This window comes from Lepidothrix coronata, unplaced genomic scaffold, assembly GCF_001604755.1.
Source record: "Lepidothrix coronata isolate B3197 unplaced genomic scaffold, Lepidothrix_coronata-1.0 Scaffold5, whole genome shotgun sequence".
Lineage (NCBI taxonomy): Eukaryota > Metazoa > Chordata > Aves > Passeriformes > Pipridae > Lepidothrix > Lepidothrix coronata.
The window spans coordinates 8,351,364-8,374,504 of record NW_016690185.1 but is presented as its reverse complement, the minus strand read 5'-3'; the positions used below and the strand labels follow the sequence as shown (position 1 = coordinate 8,374,504).

At 35.1% G+C, this 23,141-nt stretch overlaps 1 protein-coding gene across 2 annotated transcripts in view; it reads right to left on the bottom strand.

Moving 5' to 3' along the window:
- The window catches only part of NKAIN2 (Na+/K+ transporting ATPase interacting 2), a 546,586-nt gene that overhangs the window by 235,366 nt on the left and 288,079 nt on the right, over nucleotides 1-23,141 (bottom strand). For both annotated transcript variants that reach the window (XR_001877144.1, XM_017829635.1), the window contains exon 3: nucleotides 13,631-13,711. Coding sequence is in view for 1 of the 2 variants with exons in the window: in XM_017829635.1 (XP_017685124.1) it covers nucleotides 13,631-13,711 (81 nt within the window). In the remaining variant the exon portion in view is untranslated. The remainder of the gene's footprint in view (nucleotides 1-13,630; nucleotides 13,712-23,141) is intronic.

Below are 23,141 nucleotides of genomic sequence, written 5' to 3'. Positions count from 1 at the left end.
ATCTAACATGTACCACATAGCCCATCACAAAGGAAATATTACAGAAAAGAAAAAGCCATTAATAAAAATTTAGCCTTAAATTTTTTAGTAGGTTGAATATATATCCCTTCCTCAGTATTGGAAATCTTCATATCAGATCTTTTGCTTTGAATTTTTCATGCAGTCTTTCTATCTTTCTTGTTATGAGTGTCTTCTATAGTACCAATCAATACAGAGCCACAAATTCTTGACATTGCTCTTTGCTTTGAAGCATGCATTTTACTCCATTTGCCTTTTTAAGGAATGCAACTATTCCATATTCTGAACGGAAAGCTGGTTGTTGGTATGAACTTTTTTATTAGGTTTTCAGAACTGACTCCAATTGTTTCATAGACATGGTAGGCAGGTTTTTAATTTGTTTTGTGTGAACCATCACCACCTTTCTCTGAAACAAAATTATAATCAATGAAGGAGGAGAATCAAATAAACTATGCAACTCCAGCTAAAAACAAGAAGCAGTTTGTTAGTATGTTTATAAATCAAAACTCCACCATTGCTATTCTTTTTCCTTTTCTTGAAGGCAAATCAATAAACACAGGATTTTCAAGAAAGGATAAGGATTTTTTTGTTAGAACTCAAACCCCATTTTCAGAAATTGCTAACAGACTAAACACTCAAATTCTTATTTAAAGGCAATTTAGGTTTCATGGTACCACATTTTAAAATATATTAGGAGCCCAGCGTTAAAGGAAGGCATCCCATTAGTGCTCAACTATCATGAATTCAGTGGGTGATAAGCACTGAGGGTTGGATTGTGCTGATTTTACTACAGCTGTCTAGAAGTCAGGTATCTAAGCTATGTTGGCAGTCTAGGCAGAGAAGCAGGGATCTCCAAAGAGTGTTTCAGCCCAGCACCACCTGCATCAGGCAAGTGTCCAGGAAAACATGGGAAGTGTAAAAAGAAGTGAGAGAGACTGAAGAATTACACATGGGAAAGGGCCATGTCATATGGGCATGGGAGGATGGCAGCAAACCAGGGCATGTACTGCTGAGAAGGAGCAGAAGGCACATCTTTGTCCTCTGGACTCACAGTGGCTTGCTGGTTTTCTTCAGTCTGTGTTTTCCTGCTGATTACTCACCATTTAAAATAAATAGTAGATTATCTGACTATTACTTGAAAACAGTTTTTAGGGTTATCAAATACCTAAGTTATATGTGAAACAATACTCTACTTATTAGCAATTTGCTACATATGCTTCTAATATTTTGCACTGACTCTGTATGAGACATGGAAGAGATGGTACTTGACACTTATACTCTTTGACAGCATAATTTTTTATGATAGGAAACAAAAGAGCACTGTCTTATACAGTACAGAATGATATCAGTGTAAAAAATATATTTTTTATAAACTTTTTTTAATGGACAGATTACTGTGCTTGTGAAAAATGGAAATATTGCCTAAAGCTAAACAGGATGTGTACACAAATCAAATAAATTTCCCATACAAGCTTTTCCAACAAACTTTAGTCTTCTGTGGCTTTTCATATAGAGGAAACTCTTTTCTGCAGAATCTATCATTAATGCTACATGCTGTGACACAGGCAAATGTCCTTTAATGACAAGTTAAAGAATGAATCCTACACTCATTTTCACTTTGAGACCTGAATGAGAATCAGTACTATTATCTCCTGGAGATGCTTTGCCAGAAATTTAACATCAAAATTAAGTCTCCATAGTCTTTTATGAGCTCCTGCTTTCACTATGCAGACAGAGACATTTTTTGAAGGAATCCCTATTACTTTAGATTTGTACTTTACACTATTTCTAAGTGTGAAAACCCAAGAGCCTGGCAATTATCATTATATTCTCATTCCTGTAGCAGGTTGTATATGCTAATGAAGAGAAAAAATATCTAATTACATAGTATCATAGCCTGTTATTTCTAAGCTATCCTGCAGCCTCTTCTTCCAAACAGCTGTCTGAACTTATGACTTTTTCCTTTATTAAAAATTAAAACCACAGAATTCATGAAGGCAAACACAACAGCCAGAAGTTGTAGTTTTAGGAAACATCTCACGCTTTGAATCCCATTGTTGTTTGTCAACCATGAGAAATGCACAATTAGAGGCTCCAAAGATTTCTTATTCTACACAAATTACACTATAATCTATATCCTTGTGCTGAGTTGAAACTAGTTTTGTCATTGAACTACTTTAAAGCATTTGCAAAGGCACCGACAGTATTTAGTAAGTAGAATAAGAACTATTCAAGACAGAATAAATAAAAGAATATAAGACATTTATGCACAAGAGTTAAGAACAATATATTATTTAATTAGAATTCATGCCTACGAGGTTAAAGAAATTTGACAGCATATATGTGCTGTCAAATGAGGTGGAAAATACTGACCTAATATATATATATATATATGTGTATGTATATATCTCTTTGTTTTTCAATAGAAGCGAGTGGTTTGTTCCCTAGGCCTAAAGAGAAGCTTTTCCAATGGAGGAATCTCTTTCAGCATTGCCCATGGCAGTATTTCTTACACTGCCATTTGAACACCCAGGATTAAGTGCAGTTGGGTCAATGATAATATTCACAGATAACCTTTGCACAACCCTCGGTAACAATTTTTATATAATTCTTATGTGAATACTTATGCAAGAAGTTATTATACTGTATATTATCCAGATTATATCATTAATGTGTTTAACAATGTTTCATTACAATTTATATTAGGATGTGATATGCAATGTATGAAAGAACAAATACACCTACATAAACTCTGTGTTGATATTCCAATGAGGAAAAAAATATAAAAAAATGTCTTTAGATGAAACTTTAAGATAAACAAATATGTTACATCTGGTTAACTTGTCCACCTAATGCAAATGAATTCCCATCATTAATGCTGCAGGACAAATGTCTCATACTCGTGTTTTAAGAACACCTGTGGGAAGACAATGAATCAAATGGATTTGGTTACAATGGGCAGTGAAGAATAACAACAATTCGTGCAAACTGTAAATGATGGCTAAAGAGAAATGCATAAATGAAAATGCACTCAAATACAGTGTTTCCCCATACTGTCAAATCAAAATAAAACTTGCCAGTTTAGCCAAATCCAGCTAGGATACATTTGGATGTGCTAACTGTCAGAGGAATGTGCCAGAGGTGAGCAAAGCCAAGATTAAAAGTGTTCAGCTTGAATAAGAGGAGGGAGGAAAAGAGAGGAGTGACAAATACAAAATTGCCAAAAAAAGAGAGGAAGAGGGAGATTGCTTTGTGCATCTGACTGGAAGTCATAGAAGAGCCCCTATACAGGCAGAGCCCTTCACTTCTAATATATGGTCAAAAGCCTGACAAATCCAACACCTTTTTTTTTTCATCTAAGTAGTGAGGTACATCTCAGTTATCCATAGAGGAGGAACTGGCTTCTTCACATAGTTTTGAGCACTCTGGTCTTACTCTCTCTCTAAATTGCAAACAGCAGTTTTTCTATTAAAAAAATTCATTGGCACTTTAAAGATACCAGTGAGATACTTAGACCCAGTACATTACTGATCACCTCATTATTGCTGAATTACTCAACTACTGTAGCGTGGAAGAAAAATAGCCAGAGTTACACTATGGCCTGTCAAAGAACAGGTTTTTAGCATGAAACCCACTTAAGTTCAATTCAGAAGGTTACTTAATGAATCAAATCCTACCCTCAAAACACAGAATCCAGTTTCTACCCAAACAGGTATTTGTGGGAGTCTGATAAGTGGAATGTAACACCGCTACTATAGCACTCCTGAATAGATAGGATGCTCCTTAAAATTATTATCATTGAAATAGCAGCAGCAAGTTTTGAAAACAACACTAGAGTGAACTTACCCTCTGGGGATAAACTCATGAGGGTAATCATTGAATTTAGTGGGTTATTAGAAAAGGAGAGCAAATATTTTTCATAGCTAGTCCTTCATTCTGAGCATATGGAATAAACAAAACAAAACCAGCTGAGAATGTGCTGTCAGCTGCAGTGTGACATCACTGAAGCCAATGAGGTTTTGCCAGAGAATATTTTTTCTGTTTATTATGGACAATTAATAAAAATCCATCATCAAATCCTACACTGTTATCAGTGGATGGTATATGGATTAGTTAATTCACTAATCCATATACCACAGATCATTGCACTTCAGTACCAGTTTTGGAAACATTCCTTTTAGTGTAATGAGAAAGGAAGAAAAATTACGTGAAAAAAATACTAATATTTAAAATAATTCTACAGTTTTGAAGTAACAGTTTTACAGGAAGAAAAATTTAATTTCTGTTGTACGTTGAATAGTTACATTGCAATATGTAACCTGTTTAAATGGTTAAGGAGATTTGTGTAAATTCTCTTGTGGTGCAGAAAGCATAGCATAGCTCTGTGACTAGGGAAGATATTTGCTTTGAAATATTTCTGACAGTTTAAACACATTACTGTCTCCTTAGCTTTTTATTAGTGCCTTCTGTAGGAGCTATTCACCTGCTTCAGTGTAAAGTTGTGTGTGTGTGTAAGAACATACTTTATGTGGCTGCTCAAAGTGGCTTAAGACACATCTGTATATTTTAGCCTAGACATAGATCATGAATGTTCAAGTGCTTTAGTACTCTAGCAGAAACATGGGAGTGGGAGCCTCCAGCAGAAGGGCAACTGCTAATATGGAATGCTATAAGAGGATGAACCACTGTAAGAGATAATCAGTCACCACAGTCTTTTTCAATACATGGCCTGTGAGCTTGCTTCTACCATTGCAGTGATAAGAAAGGAATATGGGGGGGTCAATATTAAACAGGATCAAAAAAGGAGATCACTTCACAGCTCACATTGCTTTCCCAGGTTCAATAAATTCTTATTCACATGTGAAAATATGCTGATAGCAATACAGAATTTTTATTTTCTACAGGATTGACACTGGCATAATTTTTCGTGCCATAAGGATCAGAATGGTTTCTTTCAGAAATTCCAAGTAATACAAAACTCCTCAGAAACTGTATGGGTTTAGTGTTGCCTTAAAATTTCTGGTAGACCCCAGGTTCACAAGACGGAGTTAATCTGACAGATTATTATTGAAGGTCAATTATTCATTTATATTTAGAGTAAAAGTAGATGTGGGGAAAGTATATTCTAGCCATTTCATCTACACGTAGAACAAAAAAATGTTAGGGACTATGTTAAAGTATTGCATCTGTACCCCAAAAGAATAAATAATAAAACACAAAGCTGACATCATGAGACAGTGAAATTTAAGAAGCACAGCATATATTCCTATGTTTTTATACTTTCACAAAAGATGAGTGGTTGCTCTGTCAGACTCCCCTGCTTTCAACTATGGTAAATAATCCTTCAGCTGCTGTTCCATAGCTGATTCATATACCCATAGGAACGGTACTGCATATGAGAGGCATAGATAACTCCCTAGAAGAGCTGTCATAGCAAACATGCATTCTGTAGCTGTGATCTTCTGAGCATCTGCTTGACTAGAAATAAATTTACCTTCTGACCTTTCATTTTAAGCAAATTCAACAGATTTTTTCCCCCAGTGTCTTAAACAACTGGTGAAACACTAGCAATGGTGCACCATAGCATACAGAAGTGGTTTCCTTGCAGAGGTAGACCATGAAAAGCTGTAAAAGTAGAGTTTTGTGTCACTTGATTATCAATACTCACAGAGATGAGAAACATGGGGAAAATATGATGAGAAAGTTGTGAAAATCCAGACTCCATGAAGAGTTTGAAAGATATAGCACTTGTTAGGATTCTTGCAACATTCTACTATATTTTGGTTTCCACTTATTCTCTTATTCTCACAAAATTATGTACTAAGACTTTGTACCATATACGACAAGGTCTACTTATACTGTGTGTGTCTAGGGCTCACAGTATCAGGGCACCCTGATATCAAATTGGGGCCACTAGATGGTAGTGCAATATAATTAAAACATATTAGAAAGTAATCTCATAAGTATATATTTAGATATTTTTCTGCAATGGCTTGGCTGTAACATTCAAAAGATTGGCAGAAATATCCACGGCACTGCCTTTAGATATATAGCTTCCCTGTCACTATAAGTTTTAAGGAAAATGCTAAAATGTGTGCTTAGCAATCTTAAGGGCATAACTAAGGTACTCAATATATATGTACAGATATGTAAATTGTCATATGAAATTATCATCTGATCAGTCACTAGACTTACTCATTTTCATGTGTTCCTATATTCAGTGCAAAAATTAGATTATGGGAAAAGTTTGCATACATAAATCAACATGCAGATGTATGTTTATTCATAAACTCAAAAAAAATAACCCCAGGATTTTAAAAGATAAAGTTGTTACAATTAGCAACATCTATGCAATCATATTTCATATTTTTCTATACTTTGAATGATTTTCTAATACAATTTTCTTCACCATTAAAGAGATGAAAAATTCTGCTTTTATCTAAATGTATTCCACCATATGCCATGTCTACAGTAAGAAACAGATTAAATTTTATAATCAGTTATCTTCTTACTGGAAAAGATATTGAGGTTTAAAAAAGGCCACAAAACTAAATTTTATGAAACCATTAGCAAGCTTAATAGTATCTACCCATGAAACTACCCTCTGAATAATCTAACACTGCTGGTTGCCAGGACTATTTTCAATTTTCATCTGTTAGATATATGATCAAGCATGTCAAATCTGCCTTAAGTAATGGAAGTGAAAAAATAAAGTCATTTACTTAAAACATTCTGATAGCTATTTATCTGAAAACCTTGGTCAGATTTACTGCTAGAAGGCATTTACCTACAAAGTTAACCAAATGCTTTGAGTCGAAAACTAATTTAATTTCTCTGTTATCTTAACAGGACATCTGGTAAAACAACATCCAAGGAAGGTAATATGTTCAAAATTAACCATCCCGCAGGTTGTTTTATTAAAGTATGTGTGACATGGACATTTAACTGTTAATGACCACCACCTTACAAAAATAATTAGTAAATGTGGAATCAAAGCAGTATAACAATTATACTAATGGACACAAAGCAATGTAGAATGAATTTGTAACTGGGATAAGTTCAATCTTGTTACCAAGTTCATTACTTTGTTACAACTGAGTTATGCTGAAGATGAATTACCCATTTCTTTTCTTTCCTTCTTTCATCAGCTTCATCTGTGTATCAAACCCTCCCTTTAAAATCAGAGTATATTAGCTGCATAAAGTGTTCAGCACTCATAGCCAGCATGTTTTTTAAGCAACATGAGTGACAAGCTATGCAAATCATACCCTGAATTAATTTGCATTATTGTAGTTAATTTGCATTTGGATATAAACTGGATTTCAGAGCAACTAGGTATCAATCCAAGCAGTGGTATGTGAAAGTCAGACACATAGGTGGATGTTAGCTTGCAAATGTTGGGATATTCAAGTGGAAAAATACTAAATATTGCAAGGTGCCTATTTCTGGTTGGGCCTGACAACTTTGCTGAATAAGACAGTGCGGACAAGTAGGAATGGTAGGAGGAAACATTTCCTCTTACACCTTGCATTTATTTCCTCCAGCAATGCAGTACTGGTGTTAATTTGTTTACAGGAAGTGTTACAACCATTGCTGCCTCTTCCTCTTCCCATTAGAGTCAACTAATGGAAAAGGAAAAGAGAAAGACTGGGCTGCCCTACAGCCACTAAAAGACAGCCATATCTGGCTAATCCTGGAATAGCATCTCGGATCAACAAAGGAAAGGAGGGCTCAGTGATGAAAAGTTGCTAATGCATGAGTGTCATATGTGAGTGGATTTCTAAACTGCTCATTTCCTCCTTAAGATCTTTTGCATAAGATGCTCTCCCATAGTTAAGGTTGGTTAGCCTGGCTGGAGGCAGGAGAACGGACTAGCCATATCCTGAAGTCTCTTCTGGCCTTACTTTACTATGAGCCATGACTATGAGTACGAAAACATTGACTTTAATCACAGTGCACTTTGGCAGTCGGAGAATCCTACCAACATTTTCTTACATTTCTTACATTCTTACATCTTTACTCCTCTGATTTCATTATATGGAAAAAGACTAACTTGCAGTTCAGATACAGAGTGGACAATACTTGCAAACTCTCTCCCTAAATCTTCATTTCTTCAGTAGTTCCTCTGCCTTGAAGAGCTGTCTCTCCCCCCAAGGGTGTTTCTCAGCAATGCCATTATAGAGCCTTCCTACCGCAACCTATCAGTTACCGAGAAGATTTCATCAAATTTTGGTTTCATACTCACCTCAGCAGGAAAGAGGAAGACTTATACATTTGCAGCATTTTACTTGACTGCAAGGATTAGATTAAACATTTTCAATGTTTTGTTAAATACAATATCAGGAAACTTAAACATTGATATAAATGGAATTGTCTTTAGACTAAAAGATTCTAATTCTTTTTGAATGTGTTATTACTTTTTCCAAAAATGGATAACCTTCATCTTTCCCCATTTTATCTGAGATACTATATAGCTTTACATATATGTAAAGATCCTTCATTTCTCTTCCATAGTAAAGCATGTGAAATTGTGAAAAGTGAACTGATTATTTATGACACGATATATAGCTTTTTTTCTTGTGAGGTGCAACAAGCTGTCTGTAGTGGAAATAGGAATTCAACTGCAGAAAGGACAAATAGAAAGCTGAAGTACTAAACTTCATTTAAAAGCCTAAAAGGGGTGTTAGAAAAGATGAAGCATGACTCTTCTCAGAGGTATACAGTGAAAGGACAAGAAGTAATGTCACAGATTTCAGCAATGGAAATTTCAGCTGCTTATCAGTAGAAATTTTTTCACAATGACAGTGAAAAATAGAGAAGTTAAGAAATAGAGAAGTTGTGAAATGTCTATTCTAGGAGACTTTTAAAACTTGCCTGGCTAAAACTCTGAGCAACCTGATAGAACTTTTAAGTTGGTGCTGCTCTGAGCGGGAGACTGGATTAACTGACCTTGAGAGGTCTCTTCCAACATGAATAAGTCTGTGATTTTGTAAGTCTGTTATCTTATATTTCCAGTTATTTGGGGTGGGTAGGAGACAAAGTGATCAGAAATATTTGATTTCCATTAAAACTTCTGGCAGGAAGCAATTTGATTACAAATTTTCCTTAAGCTTACATTTTAATAACTATGGTACATTCAGTTCTTTGTATCATATTTAACCATTTCAATTTTAAATAAGTTCATTCTTTAGTCTTCCTTATTATTTCATGTTCCCCTGTTGCAGTTCAGGGTAATATAGGAAAGGAAGTAACATAATTTGAATGCAAATAGAAAGTTGGTTTTTTTTAGAACAATAGCTTGCAACTCATATCTGTAGAATGAGTACTAAAATCTTCAGGAACCACACTCCAACTACATATGGTGAGCCATGTACATAATATCACCAGTGTGCTTAGAGCTCTTAGGTACCACGGTTCTGTACCTAACCTTTCATATTCTTATTCTACATGTTTTCAGATCCAAACTGAAGTACAGGTTTTAATTCTATATTTTTTTCTCACTGCTGCAGTACATGGAGTAAGATCCAGTATGGCACTGTCACTCAACTCCCAGACCTTCATCTCTAAAATAGGCCATGTGGTATAGGGATTAAGGAAAAGATAGTGAAAAAGAAAAAAATACAGTTGTGACTGCGTAATTAAAAGCTATATAAAAATTAATCTAAAGAGCGAGCTAAATCATGTGAAGTCAAACAATCTTAATTCTGGCATATCTTGATACTGGAGTGTTTGATTTTTAGAATTGAAATTTTTGTGTCAAAAGATATAAAAGTACAACCTTATGATTTAATAGATTAAATGTAACATTTGTATATTATTAAGTATAAATAAGGAAGATGTAAAGAATGCCACAAAACTAGAAAATAAACCAATTTTGACAGTTAAAATGAGTTTATAAAAAGTGCTTTCTTGGTCACAAACACATAATACTCTAGGGACTACAGCAAAGTAATTCCAGAGCTCAGCCTGGCAGCAGTGAGAGGAGAGCTCTTGTATCTCATCACACAAATAGGGTTGCATGCAAAGAGAACCAAAAGTACTGAATCAAGGCTGGAATCATGTGCATCAAGGGCTGCTTTGGATCCTGAATCCCAGCTGGTTCCCCTTGTTCAACATCCCAAGCCCAGCCTCTGCCTTGACATCCAGAAACTGACAGTAGCAGTATCTCCACCCGTTATGCTTATGATAGCAGCAGTGCAAGCTCAGCCACACATTCTTTTCAGCAAAAAAATTTTTACTCATTTCTAAACCAAAAATAGGAGTATGATCGGTCTTATTCTGCTTCTATTCTCCTTGTGGGATCATTAGGCATCATTAGGCATCATTAGGGGAAGCGTTCAAATGCCTTGAAGCAAGAATACTGTTTCTTAATCACATGAGTATTTTTTTGTTGTTGTTCTGAGATAGCTGAATCTGTCTCATTATGTCCTTACCGTGGTTTAAAAAAATCACAGAAATATTACATTTTTCTCAGAAATGCTTTCTATTATGTTTTACTCTTTTGTTTCACTAGTGTACTTTAGATGTGGCTTATTCAAGACAAGAGGTTATGCTTTTCATATGCTACATTTGCTTAGCCACAGGCCAAAATAAATATTACCAGTCCTGAAACCAAAAAGTCCTACTTATACTGAGTATGGCACTCACCAGCAAGCAAAACAACACAGACTAATAAATGTTTTCGAAGAGTAATACTGAAAAGTAAGTTTGAGAAGTGGGCTTTCTAGGTATTCATTCACAAATCCACATAAAAATCAAGGTTAAGAACAAGTCATTGCACTTCCTCTTTGTTACAAATCTTTCTTATAAAGCCATAAATATTCCAGCTTGATGTGAAAGAATTTCAGCAAAGATAACTGTGCCTTGAGGATAGAAAATACTTAGTGTGATGCCATTTCTCACAAGATATCTATGATTGCAATGGTGTATAATGCAAATGGATTTCCCTGTCTCATTGTTCTAAAAATTTCTGCCTTTGCAGACCTGTTTCAGTGTAATAAGGAGAAACTGTAAAAACGTCATGATCTATGCCCCCACAACTAAAATAAAAAAAAACAAAAGCAAGCCTTTTGTTATAATTATTAGAAGGAATGATTAATAACAACAGTGAAATATGTCCTCTCCATTGTATTAGCAGGTGATGATGGAAAAATTGTTGTACACATACGGAGAATGAAAGCTGTTCACAAAACTTAAAAAAAACCAGTCTTGCTTTTATTTTATTCGGTAGTAAGCTATGAATTATATATATATAAATAAACTATACCCATCTGAACTATTATTAGGCTGTAATTTTAATCCATCAATTCTTAAAGCCATGCTGCACAAGATCCTCTCTTACGCTTTACAACCTCAAAGGCATCCCCCTAGTACTTGCCTAAAGGTTATTTTTTATTCTCTGTTTAGAACCAATTCAGACCCAGAGCTTTTCTCAAGGTTCTACATGCCATTCCAAATAAACAAAATATGTACGATTATCACTACACATTTAAAGTTGCAGTTATTCCCAGATGAAAATATAAATAATAAAGATTCAGTGCAAGATTTATGAGTATGACTGAGAGACGTAACACTTACAGTGATCCATTTTGTAAGAAACCTACATCAGTAAAACAGCCAGAGACTCTGAAAAGGTTTATCCTCCTAGAACAGGAGGGTATGTTTCCATTAGACATGTATTTCTAGTCCCTAGATCTTGCAGAATATTCGATCATGTAGGGGAGCTTTGACATACTATTCACAGTTGAAAAGGAGTGGAGAGTGATGCCTCAAATGTGAATTAGACCATTTTTAGAATAGATCTCTACCTATTTCTTGAATCCATTTTGTAGGAACTTTTCCTTTGCTTTCTCTTTTTAGCAATTCTGTTGCTCTGAAAACCAGTTGAAGTGCAAGGAATACACTCTACTGGGTATTTCAAGGAAAATCATATCACTGGAACAAATAATACCTCTAAAGACCAAATAAAAAATTTAACTGCATTCAAGCATAGGCCTGAACTCTATGGTTGGTTGGGAAAACTCTAGATGACACATCCCTAGACTACAGAAAAAAAAATCAGTTCAAGATTTAGTTACCGTTTGTAGCCCATTTTTATTCCAAATAGCACTTACTAGTGTTTTTAAGCTGTTTTTATACCCATTAAGACACAGTACTCAAACAGCTGCCTCTATTTTCTCCATTCTTTTCCATCTCCTTTCACTTCCCCAGACAAGATAAACATCCCAACATTTAAAACTGTAGGAATGCAGGTGGTTGAAACAAGTGGGTGGGAAGAGGGTGGATTGGATTGAGTATAATTGTACAACAGGTGCTGAGTTTGTTATGTACATTAGTTCACTTAGCAATAAAGAAGGTATTTTAACCAAAAAAAAAAAGATAGGCAAGTTCTTTTATTTACTATGTTTTTTGCCAAACTTTTAATGAGATTGAAGATATAAAACCCAGAAAGTGTAATGTTTTACCTGCAGAAAAGTACTTTACACTCTCAGGAAATGAAATTCTGATCCTTTTTGAAGTCAGTATCTTTTGAAGAAACAGAATACATGGGGATGAAATACTCTTGTCTCCAGTAGCTTTTGTACATTGGGGGTGATTTGAAACAAAATACAGGTAAGGAAGTATCTTTGCCCCATTTATTCTTCCTATAATTGTGTTTAACTTTCTGTATCATAAGATATCAGTAACTCACAAAGGATCAGAGAATTACATCTTTAATTTACAGTTGGGCTAAACTCCCTATTAAAAATCTAAGTCAAGAATGGAATGTGATCTGTTTGACACATGAGATTCTCCTTGATGGTCAGTTCATAGCACTGTGAGCATAATTCAGCACAGGCAACAATATTTAGAAGTGTATTACTCTAAAAAAATAATTTGTTGCCACTGCTAATCTTTTATGCCACAAATTGCCAGCTTTCTGGGAACACCTTAGAAAGTAGAAGTTTTGGTTTGAAATGTTGGATTGAGCCATTACCAACTGCCACTTTATGTGTTATCACTTGCAGTGTCAATAAAACCCTATAAATATGTAATTCTTGGGAAAATATATTTTTCCTATGGATTTTTACTGTGTATAAGTGTTCAAGCATAACATTACTACCATAAGCACAAACTTAAAAATCATTGCTGCAGCCAAAAGGAAATCTGTTCTGGCATCTCCATTTACAACTTAATTTAATGAAAGACCCCTTCTTTTGTAATTGTTATGCCATGATGTAAGAACCCTGAATCAAATCCAGCTAAGTAACAGCAAGCTAAATGGTACAATAAATATTTGTTTACCCCTGAGATGGCAATGTTTTGTATTCATGAGAGCATTAATTAATGTCTCTCACAGGGGTGAAATTTGCACTGCAAGACTACTGAGAGGGGCAAAAAGAAGAAATTTTCTTTTAAAACATATATACTATTATTTTTGTGGGCATCAGAATGCATATGCTCATTACTTGCTAGTTTAAAAATTTCTAACGCTCCAGAATATTCCAAATTTCCATCATACTACTACACTCCTGATAAAACAAAAAGGATGAGTAAAACAGAGCACAATCTGTTGTTGACTGGGGCATGTTAACAAAGTGCTGATGGCTTGAATTATCCAATGGTAAATTACCTTTGAAAGGTCCCCAGCCTCCAAATAGAAGCAGATAACAAACACGTTCCACGTAACCCAAAGAACCAGCCAGACAGCATACTGTAGGGAGGAAGAGAAAAACACTGCATTAACAATTCCACTATCAACTGAGTTAAACTTAGTTCATTAGACCACTAGTTCAGCCCAAGACAAAACCAGACTATAAATATGGTCCATATGGATAAAAATGTTATACGTAAAATAGAATCATGAATAAATTCTTCCCTTTCCCAGACACAGTTTAGAGTGACCTAGTGAGTACTTAATCAGACCATAAAATCTATCTCAGAAAACAGCTGATAGATCTTACATTTGATTTGAGACTACTCTGTATCTCTTATTTTTGTTCCAATGGGGAATACTACAATAGAGAGACATGTAACCTTAATTATACATTAGAAGTGCAAAGCTGTTTATTCAAATGGTTATTCAAATATAACTTACTAAATAACAGTCTAATTGAATTAGGCACTGGATTCTGCAACACTTCGGGTTTAGTCTCAACAAACCAAACATATATATAACCTGAAGAAAATAAATCTATATATATAGGTTATTTTGCAGCATTTCTGCAGAATATGGAGGAATTCGGTCCTGACAGCTGCCTCTATCAATATATTTTGTGACTTTCCAAAGCATAGTTCATAATTATTCAACACCCTCAAGGAGCAGGCTGCATTTTAAACTGTTAATTTCTTGGGGAGTGGGGGGAGCTTTGGCTGGTTTGTTTTGTTTTAGAGCATATAGGAGAAGGATGCATGCTTAAGCAATATATATTCATTGGTAGTTGCAAAACTTCTTATTCATGTATCTGATGAATAATGGAGTACGTTTTCTATCCTTCTGTCCACTATTTTGCTTCTGTTTTGTATTTGTAAGACCTTATGTGCTAGAACTGGAATCTACATTCCCCTGCTATAATGCTAGAGAATCTCATATAATAAACTTTGACCTGCTATTCCTACTCTTATCTAATGTTTGTACTTGAGAACTTCCCTTGACAAATTAGTCTGTCATCTAATAAACTTTAGGATCTACAAATGTTTTTCTAATGGCTGTTGTAGCTATCCTCTAGTTGTTCACAATTCAATTCTGCACGTTTGCTAATTTCATTCCACATGGCACTGTGTTTGTATGAAATACGAGTGATAGGACACTTCCCTCTCTGTTATAGATGAGAGCTATTTTCTCCTTTTATAACACCACCTCATTTCTCTAAAGTATTTACAGACTTATTCTTCATGTCTTATATTTTTTTCTTCAAACTATACTGATTAAACCTTGATAAACTACATTTCCAAATCAGGAAACACTATTTTCTGCACACCTCCATGTTTACATTCTGAATAAGCAGACAATATTTTGGACTTTATACTATCCATCCCCCACAAAAGAAATACACGATGAACTATTGTTTGTCATGAATGACAACCTCATTCTCTAAATTCAGTAACAACTGATGTAGAATTCTTCTTGCATTTCTCTTGCAAGTGCTGTTTTGTATCACATTGTCTATCACTGAATATGCCATTTTCTCGTTAATCTTCTAGATACTGTGAAAATAATACAATTCTGTCCTTTCTCAGGATCTAAAGTGAGATTATACCCAATATGACTAAAATTTAGATCTGTTCTAATTTCTTATTTTTATAGATAACAAAATAATTTCCAGCTAGCCTGGCTATTAAATAGACCATGTACAGATTTATAAAGTATTATGATAAATATTATTTTGGTTTAATGAAGGCTAACACAGCTTTAAAGGCTAGAATTGATTTATAAAGAAGTAATTTCAGGTAATTTAAAGCATACAGATTACATATACTTTATAGGTCAGTTCTTTTTGGTCACAGATGATAGATTTATTTAGGTCAGGAGGGTCCCTCTGGAGGTCACCTGGTCCAATGTCTGTTTATAACACAACTGGCATGGATCAGATTTTGCAGGGATTTATCCAGGGATGGCCTTGATAATCCATGTCTACTCTTTGAGTGCGGGCTCCTAATAAAACTTTAGAAAATAGGAACTTAGTTCAGATGCATGGTGCTAAGAACACCAAGATTGTGGGTTTGATCCTCTTATGGGCCATTCACTTAAGAGCTGGACTTCATGATCTTTGTGGGTCCCTTCCAGCACAGAATACTCAGTGAAATCTGTGAAATGCATTCAATATTTTTTAACCCAACTCTGAGACATTAAGTATATTGAGCATGTCATTTTCCTGTAGCTTGCTCACAGTACACCTGGCTTCACATGTAACATGGAGCTTTACAAATACAAGAGAAGAAAACATTAATTTAGATTCAGTAACATTAATTTGGCATTTTTGCTTCATTTTCTGCAGCATTTTAACTTGCTGGTTTTTGCCAATTATTTTAATACTGCAATGTTATATATTCTGATGGAGTTAATACAAGTAGTCCTTCTGACATGTGGATTTCTTTTAGTGAAAATTCTAAATACTGCATTTAGACTGATTTCTCAAAAAAAGGAGACTGACAAAGTAGTATTTATGTGCAATGTCTGTTCCCTTGAAAGATCTTTTGTGCTTCAGAAAAATTTTAAGCAAACTGGACAAAACCATAGAAGATCTGAGGATTTTTTTTACCAAATTTCAGGAAAAGCAGACTACAAATGGGAATAGACACTCTATTAAATCCTTATACACAGTAAGACTTACAAGATCATCACCTACCAGTCAACATGAAGGGAAAAAATTAGGGAGAGAGACACTGGAAACTAGGTTTCATTAGATTGGCTGTTCATGGCACAACTTGTCACATTGCATGTAAGTGATACTTGGTTAAAAAGCTCATCATGCACAGCACATTCAACAGAACACTCCAAGGTACATGGGACCTGCTTGTCCCAGCAGAGAACCTTATTACATGAAGAAGCAAAACTTTTCCACTGTCTAGTCTATCACCAAAAAATGACAAGTTTATCTGCCATTTAGATACACTATTTTAAAGGAACATCTGTTCATACTGGACTACAGATAAGGTTAAAAATTTCTTGTAAAAGTATTCTTTAAACTGTTTCCTTTTGAACGTTATATTAAGTATTTGTTGCCTGAATGCCGTGGATAAACACTAAGTTTAATTGTCTTGAAATACAAGGATGTTTCTGTTTCCCACTGCTTCTTATTTCTGATGCTTCAGATCTAGCACATCTCTTATCTCACATGCAGTCATAAATGCCTCTTGTTGTCTATGTGCTTCAGCAAATTGTTGCAGAAATTCAGCTCTGAAGATCTGTGACAATGAACAAATCCCTCTGGCACTCTCTCATATGTGTCTAATTAGAAACATTTTATAAGAGTTCTTCAAAGGGCTATAGCTGTATTTTTTCTTATATGTGGGAGTTCAAGACAGCTGCATTATCTGACAGAAGCCACCACAATGCAACAGCAGTCACATATCAACAAGACAAGGATTTTGATAAATACACATTGACCAAGTAGGAGATACTGACAGGAAGCACAACAATGACAATGCAGTTTATTATTTTTATGGAGCTCCACACTGGAAAGAGGTATAATTGGAAGGTTAAGACTGAATGTTTGAATACTTACTATCTGGAAAATTTTTAGCCAATCACTAAAAGTTCCTTTTAAAATAAATTATATCGATACAGCTCTTACATGTTATAATATGCTTACAATTCTTGAAATAAACATGAATTTATAACCCTCTGCAAAAAAAAATGAAAAGAATTAGCTATCTTATGATCTATTGATACATGTTTGAAAATTTGCTATGAATCATCATAAGCAAATGGAAAACTGAAATATTGAAATACTGGTTCCAGAAATAAGAATCCATACATTCTTCTTAACACTTCTGTCAAAGCTGGCTAGGTAACATTATCTACATTTTACTAACAGGGAAACTGAAGGTCAAGGAAATTAAATCACTAGATTTAATTCCTCAACTGAATAGAAAAATGATTACAAGGGCACAAGAATCAAAGTTTCAGGTAGCCCACTACTGCCTGTTGTATAAACCTGGTCACCGGAGCTCACATCTAATACTCTTGTAACTCTTTGCTTGAAGGAGAAATATGTCACATACCTTTCAAGTATAAATAGTGAGCAAATCTGAAAGCTTTGATCATTTTAAATTCAAGCATTTTTTTTCCACAGAACTTTACATGGCATTTCTCTTGCTCCCAAATTCTTTTCTGATATGTGAGTCAGTTACAAACACATTTGACCAAGGGATACAAGGGCTCCAAAGAGGAATCAGAAGCAAAATTCTCACCCAGTAGAGATACAGTTACTGAATGTGTGAGGACCTGATGTTTTAAACAGAACTGCTGCTCTCAGTAACCTAACACAAAGAGCAACCATGCTCTGCTTTTAATGATCCAGATGAAAGTCTTCCCTGCCCAGCAGTTACCTACAGGCCTCAATGGAAGAGAGCTCAGGGCCAAAACCAGTAGTCTTAACAACAAATAAAATTCCTAGAAGCAGAGAGTTTTGTGCAACCAGTTCAACTTCAATAAATGTTCATTCACTTTCCTCAGTGTACTGGGAAGTTTTTGCAGAATGACATAATTATCTGGATTTTTTTCATTTGGTTGTCACAGCATAGAGGCTGCACTAGTTTTGCTTGTCTGGATTCTTCATATCATTAGGACTTAGATATTTCTTGCAGTCTTTTATTTCTTTTTATTTATTTTTAATTAATCATGTCTATAGTATCAGAGCACCGTCCATCTTTGTGAGCTTCTGTTTCTAAGCAAATATGAATTGATTTTGTAGCGTCCATTTTGAGTTGTTGGAGTTTTCTGTCTCAGATTGCAATGACATTCTAGTTTTCTGCTTGTCTTTACCAGGGAATTTTTTAACCCATTGGCATTGTGAATCCATGGCTCTTCAGTCTTTCATTAGTCACAAATTTATATATATTTTTTCTCCTTCCCTTTGTTCCCTCAGATAAAAAAATGCTCTCTGATATTTTACTTCCTTGTTACACTTTAATAATTAGTGTAACTTTTTACACTAATAATTACTTGTTACACTTTAATAATTAGTCCTCTGCCAAGACTGACTGAAAGCTGCTGAACTGTCAAGTGCATCAGAACAGGTCGCTACCAAACAGAAGATTACTGTTGTGATAGTTTTTTACTTTTGAGCAATCACCGCTTTCAGATACAGAGCAAATGTTGCTTAAAATTTCTTTCCAGAGGCTTCCATACACCCAATGGCTATGTATAAACTTTCAAACTCCTTGAGCTGTCATAAGTCCTGATTTTATATAGGAGTTTATTAACTCTATTTTCCCCTTAATTTGTGTGAGAAGGATTCATAAGCATAAAAGACAAGAAGAAAGCTGAGGCACATTCAGCTCAGGTCGAAACTGGATGAAGTGACAGCCCAGAGCCCAGTATACTGCTATTATGTACAATCACCCATCATTGTACTCATAGCCATGGAGTTATAGCTTGGGTGGGACTCACTGGGCTTCTTCTTTCTTTTGGCTTCTTCTGTTTTGTTTCCATTTTCTTGTGTGCCAGAATTATGTCGGTTACAGAAAGCACAAGCACAGATTTCCTTCTGAAGACATGGCATCAGCTCCTTTTGCATAGAAGAAGCTGAATTTCTACAGAGAACATTACTGTCAGAGAAATATCCATCTGCCCACAATTAGATGTCTGCAATGCAGATGTCCTCCTCTGAGTAGCATCTAGATTCCCATTGCAGTCAATTGAGAGGAAAGGCACTTTCAGGGCTCAGTTCATCTCTCAGTGTCTGACACAGATCACTCTATCCTCACTGTTTGGAAAGCCAAACTTCTCAAAGGCAAAATTCCCAGTGTTAGAGAGCCTATTAAAAATATTTTACTGGTGACATAAAAAATAAGATAGTAACACTGCACTGTGAGGATATGCACTCCTTTTTCTCCACATTAAAAAAAAAAAAAAAGAAAAAGAAAAAAAAGAACTAAGCAACGTCAACATCACAAGGGTAAAATATCACCAATGGACTGCTGAAGAGACAACTATTGTCTCTTGTATCCTATACTTACTGATGGTCCATTAATGCTTAAGGTTGAATCATTAATTTTTGCATTTCCTGTTTCTTGGATTCACAGCTCTTTAGGTTTCAGTGGAAAAGACTGAGAGAAGTGCTTTTTGGTATTGCACCACTTTCATTTGTTTTTCAGATTCTGTATCAGTGTCCAACTGTACCAGTGAAAATATTACCCTAAACACTAAATGACAAACCTCCCACGAACAACTCAGGAGACATATCCATCCATTCATACAGCTTTCATAAGAAAGATACACTAAATTTTCTCAGTGCAGTCACTCTATTCCTACAAATAATAATTTCTTTCCATATGAAGCTATAAGGGTGAATGACCAAAATATAAAATTAAGCACACAGAAATACGTAACTTACATTGTGGCATTATTCAGTCAATCTATTATGTTACACTAGGGAGCTACAAACATTCTAGATCCCCAAACAAAAATATCCTGTAACCGATGATTTACTTTAAAAAAAAGTTTTCTTTAAACAGACAATATTTCTGCCATTCTTCTTACAAATGGGGAGTAGAGAAATTTTCTTCTTGTTATCTCAAATTCTTTTCTTCTTGGCTTATTTTATCTGAAATTCTTTTCTTCATGGCTTGTTTTGGTTAGGGCTTTTTTAGTTTGATTTTTTTTGGTTTCTGTTTTTTTGGGGGTTTTTTTTGTTTGTTTGTTTGGTTTGTTTGGTTTTGGGGGTTTTTTTTGTTTGTTTTGGGTTTTTTAAAATTTTATTTTTTTTAGGTTTCTTCTGCATCCATATGTTACAGTTCTTGGCCTTTGTAAAAAAAGTGTATTTTATGTACTAAACAAAGTAAGGAAAGGCAGAAATTTTAACAGGATATATTTATTTTATCTTTTTGACATAGCCGTAGAGATTTAATTGGTTTGGCTACAGTCGTCATTCAATTCCTGTATTTCTTTTGATCACATCTTTGTTGTGAAACATTTATCAGCAGGAAGCAACTTCAAATATCTGAATACTCAATGTGCTGCAACACTGTACATATGGAAACAGTTGTAGACACATGCATATACATGCATATATCAACAGATGGACTGATATTTTTCCTCTTATGTTACTTTCATACTTTTTTAGTATTCTTTCTTTTGTTTGGGGAAGAGACTATAAAGTCTCTCAAAATAGAAATCGCTAATTAAATGGAAGTAACAGGAAAATGATATGCAGATAATTCTCGCATACGTAGAGCTCAAAAGTCTTTCTTTATATTAGAATTCTTGTAATAGCTCTATATTTCAAGACATAACTTGTGCTGGTCAGGCAATAGTGAACCTTAAAATAGTGCTGTTTTGATCCTTCTCTAACCTTTCTGCTTCAATTCCAACATTAAGCTACCAGGATCTACCTCAAGAGGTACTAGCACTAGAAATCAATGCTATTCAAGATCTAAAAACTTGAACTAATGGTTTGGAAATTACATTATTTTTACCAGTTCTAATCAGCTGTTAAATTCATATTAAAGCTGGCATAGGAAAAAAACCAAAAAGATAGAAATCAAAATTGTGTGATTTTGGAGGTCATTTGGTTCTTCAATTCAAGAGCTAGAAATATTTTGAAAGAACTTTTTCAAATCCTGCCTTCTAGAACACTCTTAAGATACTAAGCATTTCAAGCCCTGGTTTTTCTCAGAGTTAATACATAGTGATCAGTGTAGAAATTACATTCACAGGAATTCAAGCTGTCTTCTATGGATATTTTTTTCTAACAAATCTTAGCGGAAAACTGTAGGAATTATTGATGTAAAATTTCACTGAGAACATTTTACCAATTAATTAGCAATGAAAAAGAAACATGACAAAGATCACTCAATACTATAAGCTGCTTTCTCCAAGGAGTCACTGAGAGTGAATATTACTATGGAATGATCACATTGCAAAACAAAAAAAAAAAATCCCACATATTTAAGACAAAAGTGATAGGTGGAAGAACGGTTTTGTAGATAGTCTGCCTCAATTGTTAAGAAATATTTGAAAACATGCTCGAGAAGATCATGTAATTGCTTTTCTGCAGAATATGTGAATAGCCCCTTACCAAGAAATGGTGTTGCTTGTTCCCTGCCATTGCCCAGTCCAGGGACCACTCTACCAAGAGGGTCTGCTGATGGTACCAGTTCAACAAGCCACACTGACTGTCCGACCCCTCCCCAGTGCAGCAGGGCTTCTCCATGTGGGCTCCATGCTGTGTTGACTCTGCCATATGCTTGCATTTTACCCAGGGTAAACCAGGCTCACCAGCTGGGGACCACTTCTCTAGGTTCTTTTCAACCTCAGGCAGCCCTAGGAGGAACCTACGCCTTCTGCCAAGTGATCAGACCTCAGTGGGAACACTGGCACTCCCTCCCGCTTGAACTGGACAATGTGGAGCCAGGAAGGCAAGGTGTTTTTTGTCAGCTAAAATAAACATAAGACATATATCCTTGCTGTAATCTAATGAGAAGAGGTTCTCACTGGAAAAGCTGTGGGAAGCTGTAATCTGCTTCAGATATCAGCAACTGGTGGAGCTAGACATGTATTGACTGTTTCCTTGGTGTCTCTGCCTTTTTTAGAAACATACAAAAAGAAAAATCTTTTATTATAATTCAGTCATTGAACAGTTTATTTTAATGGAGTTTTTAGCAGCTGTTCCCATTTAAATTCCCTATTAAAAATATAAATAAGGACAATCAGAATTCTTTCAGTGTTCATTTTTAACAGAATGCAAAAAATAAAATCAATAGCTACTGTTGCTAGGAACAGAAGTCTACTGACATTTATCTAGATTCTTTTATTGATGCCTCAGTATTTGAGTGCCAACTACAACTATTTATAAAGGGAATATATCTCCCCCAGTGCATATACCAAAATTCTTGCTAAAACTAAGCCATTTATAATCAGATCTTTTTGATAAATTGAGAGGTTTGTATTCAGCTTTCCAGGTATTGTTTTCTTCCCTCCATTTTCTTTGACTTAATGCTTTAGCAGTCAAAGTCATGAGGAGCCTGGCTGTTGAGTTCACAGGGCTTTGAGTGTGGTCCCTGGTGATCATATTCCAAAAGTGATTTAATTTTAACTAAACATGTATTTGTAATGAGAAAAATGCTTTCTTGCCTCTCTCTGAACTGTTTTTTAAAGCTCAAATTTTAAGAAGTCCCTAAGATCACTCCAAAAGTTTAGGAAAAAATTGGGAGGTGACTAAGATATTAGCAGTGTTTGTCTTTCATAGTTGCAGAACAGAGCACACAGACCTTCAGCCACTGGCTGGAAGCTCTGTTTTGGGAGGTCAGTAGCTGTTTTGAAAGTACCAGGTAACTGCAAAGGTCACTTCCCATTCTTTGGAAATAAGAAGCAAACAGAAATTGGATCTTAAGAGTGTTCTCCTTTAAAGGAACCTCATCTAACACAGCCATTTAGAGCAACCATACTATGGAGACAGACTGAATTTTGTTTAGGA